An 8089-nucleotide genomic window follows, 5' to 3' on the forward strand; every position below is an offset into this window, starting at 1 on the left:
GGGTGCAGGGTGTGCAGTGCACACAGGCCCCTGGGTCCAGGGGATCCCACACAGCACACCCTGCACCCATAGTCTTTATACTTACCTATCCATTGTCTCCAGAGTGCTGCACTGGGCCGGAGCTACAGAGCAACAAATATCACTGGAAAAATGGTGGCGGCCATTTTCCCAGTGACTTGCGCATGTGCAGTACTGCTGTCCCAGGAAAACAGCGTGGGTGACATTTTCCCACAGAGCCTTAGCCAGAATTTACTGCACACGTGGCCACCACGGCACCGCCGGAAAGAGGGGGGGGGGCCCACACTGAGTCTGCACACGGGCCCCCTCCTCTATTAAAATGCCTTTGAGCACAAGAGACGTCAGTTATATATTTATAATTAACAAATATTAAGATTATTTGTAAAGAGTCTCTATCACACTAGATCAGTTTCCCAAACTCTTGACACCCTAGAGCAGTGATTCCCAACCACGGTCCCCAGGGCACACTAACAGTCCTGGTTTTAGTGATATCCATGCTTGAGCACAGGTTGTTAAATAAAAATAACTGAGGTACTAATTAAGTCACCTGTGCAAAAGTATGACTATCCTTGAAACCTGGACTGTTAGTGTGCCTTGAGGAACGTGGTTGGGAACCCCTGCCCTAGAGTATCAGCATTTTTTTCATGGCACCCCTAGGCCAAATGTTTGTTATTGAGATATTCAGAAAAAAGTAAATTGTGCTTATCTGTCATCCTTAGGTTTAGTTATGTGGTGGTGGACCGGGTTGGGCTTCTGTTTGTCCACATATTTTATGATTGATTTTGCCTATCACCATAAATAAATGTATTTGCTCCTTGACCACCAACCCCTAAATTTGCCTATCACATAGACTATAAATAATTTTATTTGCTCCTGGACCTCCAACCTGTGGTACCCCTGCAAGTGCCACGCTGTACCCCAGCATAGGCAAACGCAGGAAGGGGGGTTTCCATCTGTTCTGGAAACCCCCCTCCCCAGCCCACACCATGACCACAATAGAAATAGTAAGGTAATTTTACTAGTGCTGCATGTTCTTCACAGTATCACAAATTAAATAATTGTGAATAACCTGTGGATCTTTTAACATGTATCAGTCAGTAATAAATAACCTGTGCACCAACTAGTAGATCTGGAAAACATGCACTGTTAGGGATGCACTGCTATAGAGCCCAATATGTACATATATGTCCAGGGCAGTGCTATATTCTTCAGCTGCTCCCCCAGACTCCCGGACTTGCTCTAATGCTCTGGAATGGTGCCCACATCTAAAATAAAAACATACAGCTCAGGCAGGATGGCCCTACTGCCGCATATAATGGCTTCTGTGATTGCTGGTCCTCTATATGCTGGAATTATGACACACAGTACACTTTGTATGACGCATATTAAAGCTGGTTAAATGCTAATTCTACCCTCTTCATGGACTGGCCACACTCACTCTATAAATCAAGCATTTGGAAACTCCCCTCCAGAAATCCTGCGTTTGCCACTGACCATGGTGCCACAGCAGCCAGTTTGGGAACCTCTGCACTAGAGTCTTGTACAGAAAGGACTTTTATTTTAATTTTTGATGCTTTTAGACGCTAGTAATATATATTTTTTGAAGAAAATAATAAAGCTATGAATTAAACAGCATTCTTAAATTAATTTCGCAGAGTTGAAGATTATGAAATATTTGTCAATAAGGCAATTGAAGTCTATAGGAAAGCATTTTACATGTGTTTTTAAAGTGTATATGTGTCCTCTAAATATAATAATAATAATAATAATAATAATAATAATAATAATACTCACCAAGGGGCTCAATCCAATTGTCTGCTATGATCTCATGGGTGCGAGTCATCGGCTGCACTTGATGGTAGCCCAAACTTGCACAAAAGTGCTCACAGTCCCATAGGGCTCCGTGCAAAATTGTGCGAATTCCGACTCGGAGCAGGTTGCGAGGGGTGCGAGATGAGGTGCCGTTGCCGGCGTTTTAACATCGTGGAAACTCGCACTCTTTGCAGCTAATTGGATTAACCCCTATATCTGCTGATGAATGCCATTGCCAGTGTGTGATTTAGTTCACGGTAGTTTAAAGTATAAGAAGATGCATTTTTTCTTTGAAACACATCTTCAAATTTGGTCAAGTACTTTTTAAGGCGTGTTACAATATTTCACGAAGGTCACAAAGATAATGATCAAAGTTAGGCCTATAAAATAGATGCATATCAGTCATATTAGTGTACATAGGGTAGGGACACGATAAAGGTGTAATTTCCAAGTAAGGCATGAATGTCAGCGTGTGATAAGATCTGCAATCTTAGTGTGATCTACAGATAAACTGATCTCCAAGGATTTTAATGATGGTTTCCAAATATGCTGTTTGGCAGAGGAATTATTGGAACATGTATTTTTCCATTTACATGATCACAATACCTCTGAATAACACCTCTATGTGCCATAACCAGAATTGCTATTTACTATGTGAATTTCTCATTTGGTTTAAATGTATGGCGCAGTCTGTGTGTGTTTTATGTCTCTACAATAAACATTTTGTTTTATTTCAGACCAACCTGAACGCTGATGATAACTTTATCTTCCTGACAACTATGGCTACAAGTCATGTTCAGATATTGGTGGAGTTTACAAAAAAGATACCAGGTAATCAAGATGGAAATCTAACATAATATTTTCTTACCCACTTCATGATTAAAGTACTTTTGCCTCTTTCTATATTTGGAAATGTGCTGGTTTCACGCAAATATATCTATTGTTTAGCCTGTCCCAATAGATGTTATATCATTTGCTTTCAGCACGGGAAATGCTTTGTTTTGGCAGTATATTTAAATATCAGTTTATTTTATGAGGCTTATATAGTAAACAATGGGATTAAATAAGAAAAATACACATTTCTACAATTCTTACTAAAACTACTTTGAGATAGTTAGGGCAACCACAGAAATGAACCTAATAATGTCACCAACTAGAGGGGTGATTCAGAGGTGGACGCAGGGCACAATTAGATAATGGTTTCCCTCTGCACATGGGTCCGAGCTGCACTGCTCATGTGTACTGATGGTTTATGGTTTCCCTCTGCACATGAGTCCGAGCTGCACTGCTCATGTGTCCTGATAGTTTATGGTTTCCCTCTGCACATGGGTCCGAGCTGCACTGCTCATGTGTCCTGATGGTTTATGGTTTCCCTCTGCCCATGTGTCCGAGCTGCACTGCTCATGTGTCCTGATGGTTTATGGTTTCCCTTTGCCCATGGGTCCGAGCTGCACTGCTCATGTGTCCTGATGGTTTATGGTTTCCCTCTGCCCATGTGTCCGAGTTGCACTGCTCATGTGTCCTGATGGTTTTCCTGTAGGTCTGAAACTGCTTTAGGGATGATTCTGCATCGCAAGCAGTGTGACTGTAGGTACAGCCACAGAAGCCTGATTCATACCTTATGCTCTTATGAGTATCCGTTTAACGAATGTGAAGATCCGTGCATCTGCAAGCGGAAACCCGTGCTGCCCGTCCAACACTATTCCACATGTACAAAGATGCATAAATATACATCTGCGTATGTGCTGTATGCACAATATCGCCATTTGCACATGTGAACAGAGACCTGTGCGACTCAGAATCATCCCCATTGTAAGTGACTTTAATGTATCTTTGTACACTTATGTGAAACTCACACAAAATGAAGGAATTAACAGAAGACAGGCAATCCTTCTCTTTCTGTCATTCTAATTTTTTTATTAGGGTGTGGGAAGGTGGCATAATAGGGCAGGAGGGTCCTAATTCCTGTGCCTCCTGCATTTCTGCACCAGAAGCTCACTTGTAGTGATCTAATTCCAGCTGACTCTCCAGCCAACAGTAGACACCGATATGAGTGATCAACATATTTACACTTGTGGCGGAAGAGGAGAAACCGGCTCATACCGGGACGCTCTCATGTTGGCAATCTTGGGCATGTCGATGCAACTTTGGGTTATGCAGAGTTAGAACTACAGAAGCATAGGCTGGTGCAAGTGCTCACTGAAAATGATTAGTAGCATGGAAAGAGAGTAAATGCACCACAAGATGTGTACAACTCTGCATGCGAGCGAGTACACACTTTTTTTCCATGCATGCAAAGCAAGTGCAAATGTGCCCGATTTCTGTCAACTCTGAAGCAGGCCCTATGTATACAGTGATTGGGTGCCTGGGACATGATGTAAACAGGTCCTATGCACAACGCTGGGACCAGAAGCTGTTACTTTTTTATTTACCCTGGCCAGAGACTGCGGACATCTGCTTCCTGTATGCTCAGCTGCTATGTCCATTTGTTGCAGGAGTGGGAGTCATTGGTGGTGCGGGGGAAGGGGGGGGGGCATTATGGAGACAGAATAGACCATCTTGTAAAAAACATAATGGAGATTGTTAAGCTATTCTGTAGAGACGTGCACTGATATATTGTGGGGATTATCTTCCTGAGATGCAATTTACATGCTGAGCCCTTAAGGCACCATGGGGGAGATGTATGAAACGACAAAGTGGTATCAGTGCACGTTATGTGCGCTGATACCGCTTCTCCCCCATGTATTACTGTGTGGCTGTGCAGTAAATGACAGGGGCGAAATGCGTCCCTGTCATTATCGGCGCTGCTATCTACAAGATAGCAGCTCCGATGGGCAGGGTAATGTATGAATGGTCAGTTCGCCTGACTGTTCTGTCAGCTGCAGCTATCGATATCGACAGCTGCAGCTGGCGATACCCTATCTCCACAGCAGGGACAGCACTGTCCCTGCTGCGGGGCTGCACGCGGGATCTCGCGATGCTTGCAAGATCCCGCGCATGCTCGGTGGAGCCGGCCGGGAATGAAACACAGCACATCAGCACTAGGTTCATGCACTGTGGGCTCTAGCAGAGATTGCCGCAAGGGGGGGTTTACACTGAGAGAGAGCTCTGACAGTTGAGATGTTCATACCATACTTGCCAACACTCCCTGATTGTCAGGGAGACTCCTTGAAATAGTAGCAATCCCCCTGACTCCTGGAAGAGTCTAGCAATCTCCCTTATTGCACCTTACCATTATTATGCAGCTGTTATATAAAAGAAAAAACAGAGATCTATACATTCAAGTGGGATCATTAGTATCATTTCCCTGCATTGGTTATAAGGCACAATGATCCCTATGGCTACATGCATTTTCTGAGAAGTATCAGTGTGTTTTCATTAACACGTAGACCTTACTAACTGCTTTGGGGCTCATTTATATTTGGATGTAAGTCACTTTTATGGAATGCCTCTCAGATGTAGTAGTACACGCCCCCTTTACCGACGTGCTCATAGGTGCTGCTTTCACAATCTCCCTGAAAAGCTTTTTCAAAAGTATGGTTCATACTTCTCACCTTAAGCGCTTCCTGCTTCGCCTATAGTAGGTGAAAAGGCAAAGCAGGAAGCGTTATATCAGCACTATAAGTGTCGCTCTGATACATCTGGCTGCCCTCTGGTGGTTCTTACTTTCATTTTCTGGAGTTTCTAAGGCTAGTGAAATGCTGCTCTTATTACCGCATTAGTGTGTTTCATTTGCGATTCGGTGATTAGAACACCTTTACTATCTATAATGCAGGAACATACATTGGGGTATATTTACTAAAGTGAGAGTTTATAGAAATTGAGATGTTGCCCATAGCAACCAATCAGATTCTACTTAACATTTAACTAGCACCTTCTGGAAGATATTTGCTAGAATCTGATTATCCATTGCTATCCACCATCAATGGATGAGAGGGAGCCAATGTTTTTTTTTTCTTGTCAGGGCGGAGCTTAGCCTTGCCCTACAGTGGCCATTAAACCCCACCCCCGTTTTGATTGGCCGGCGACTTGCCGTGCACCTGCAGCGGTGGTCATTGAGGGGGTGCAAACCATTGATGGTACCATAGATGAGTTTTGTGCCATCGATGGTAATCACTAATGGGCTTATCTATGATTTTAGTATAATACTTTATAATCAATACCTTTCTTCTCTCATCTTCCAGTATTTTTAAATTACCTACAAATCTTTGCTTAAATCGCTCCCTAGCTGCCCAGTTTTGGAATTCACTAAAGTGTTTTCAAAATACTTTGCGTGCGGCCTCGACCGTTTTGCTAAAACTTGTTAAATGGTAAAATAATTGTCCACCCCTACCCAAGAAAGTAGCATTGCGACTCTGTCATTATTGTTTTTGGGAACTTTTCATACAGCAGCGGCTTATGGGCAGCCACCACTGCAACCAACTGCATCCCCAGTAGTTTACCCATTGATTGGAACTGTCTTTGCTGCACATTGAATGCTTGCAAAAAAAAACCTGTCCTACATTGAGGAGCCCTAACATAGAATAAATGTTATATTCAGGTGGACATTCTGTATCTATAGAAGCCCATTTCATGCTCAAAATATAAACCCAGGTAAAACCTTAAACAATGGGGCTGACATGTAAATGGAATTGGTTGTTCCTTTTGAATAGAAGTGGTTTACATAGGGGCCTATTTATCAAATAATAATTGTGGGATGTCTTCTGAAAACACCCGTTTTCAGGGGGTACCCGCAGATATTAAGGATCTTCTGGATGTACTATGGAGGGACCGCAGCTGATATCTCCCACCACTTCCGACAGGAGAAGATGTCCCGATAGGATTCTATAGGGGCTGCTAGGCTGTCGGATTGAGATGGCATTAGCCCGTTGTAGATCATGGGCTACATTCTCAAAATGTATCGGGATAAAGATTTGTAGGATTCCTTCCCGCTGCTGCCCACTCGCACATGCGCCGCCGATGTCATCACATTCGCAGTAGCGCAGCTGTTGGCCAAAGTAGAAAGTAAAGTAATTGCGGATGCGATCCCTTTACTTCTACTGATAGCCGGGACACCATGTCCCAGCGGCTGAGTAATGATGCAATTAGGCGAATAAGAATTCCTTATTGCCACAAATTTTGGCTATAAGGAATCCTTCTTTTCGAGGGGTTCCGGACTATAGATAGGCAGTAAAAAGGTCGACAATGTCTAGATAGACACCAGATCAACAGGGCCAAAAGGTCGACACACTAAAGGTAGACAAGGTCAACATGAAAATGGTTGACACAAAAATGTTAATTTTAAAAACATTTTAGGGTTAGGTTTATGGTTAGACACTTACGATTAAGGTTAGGCACTTACCCCGATGGCTAGGGTTAGGCACCAGGAAGGAGGGTTAGGGTTAGGGTGAAGATTAAGGTTAAAAAGAAAAAATATTCATGTCAACCATTTTTGTGTCGTCCATTTTCATGTCGACCTTTTGACACTGCCAACCATTGGTATATGTCGACCTTCTTACGTGTCGACCTTTAGTGTGTCGACATTTTGACCCAGTTGACTTACTGACAGTCTAACATCTGGTGTCTATCTAGACACTGTCGACCCTTTTACTGTCTATCTGTTAATCCACACCCCTTTTTGAGGGCAGACCGCATAAATTAATAAATATGCCCTTTAAAGAGAAGTGGCATAACAATGTGCTACCTGTGCTGTCGGAGTAAATGAAATATTGATACTAATGATGGATCACATCTTTTGTTTAGGTTTTCAAACATTAGATCATGAAGACCAGATCGCTCTGCTAAAAGGCTCCGCAGTTGAAGCAATGTTTCTCCGCTCTGCTGAACTGTTTAACAAGAAGTTGCTTGATGGACACACGGACACACTTGAAGAAAGGATTCGGAATAGTGGTAAGATCAGACTGCAGAACATTTCTACACAAATGACCACTTTCTACTTAATCACTAGTACAGCATTTGTGTTAGCATGTTTATCTATATCCAGTGACTCTGGGCCTGATACAGCAGCATACACAATTGTGATCACAGCTGCGATCTTGTATGGAACACAGCTGCATAAGTATGCCAATGCTTGCCAAAGCACAGTCGGCATAGCAACGCCCACTGCTGCTTTCTTTATAGCCGTTCAACTTTTCTTTTCTGCATATACATCATTACCATCAGTGCACATTGGCCAGTCACGCAGCATTTACAGCAGGTCTGACCAGCCGCAGACACTGCAAGACTCGTCACACGCAGAGAGCTCTCATGCTGCGTAAGC

At 43.2% G+C, this 8089-nt stretch overlaps 1 protein-coding gene across 1 annotated transcript in view; it reads left to right on the plus strand.

Annotated features, from left to right (window-relative positions):
• NR1H4 (nuclear receptor subfamily 1 group H member 4) overlaps positions 1–8089 on the plus strand; it is a 78264-nt gene that overhangs the window by 44676 nt on the left and 25499 nt on the right. The window contains exons 6-7 of the mRNA XM_088465513.1: positions 2568–2661; positions 7573–7719. Of these exons, the coding sequence (XP_088321639.1) occupies positions 2568–2661; positions 7573–7719 (241 nt within the window). The remainder of the gene's footprint in view (positions 1–2567; positions 2662–7572; positions 7720–8089) is intronic.

This window comes from Taudactylus pleione, unplaced genomic scaffold (assembly GCF_031769625.1).
Source record: "Taudactylus pleione unplaced genomic scaffold, aTauple2 ptg001990l, whole genome shotgun sequence".
Taxonomy (NCBI): Eukaryota; Metazoa; Chordata; class Amphibia; order Anura; family Myobatrachidae; genus Taudactylus; species Taudactylus pleione.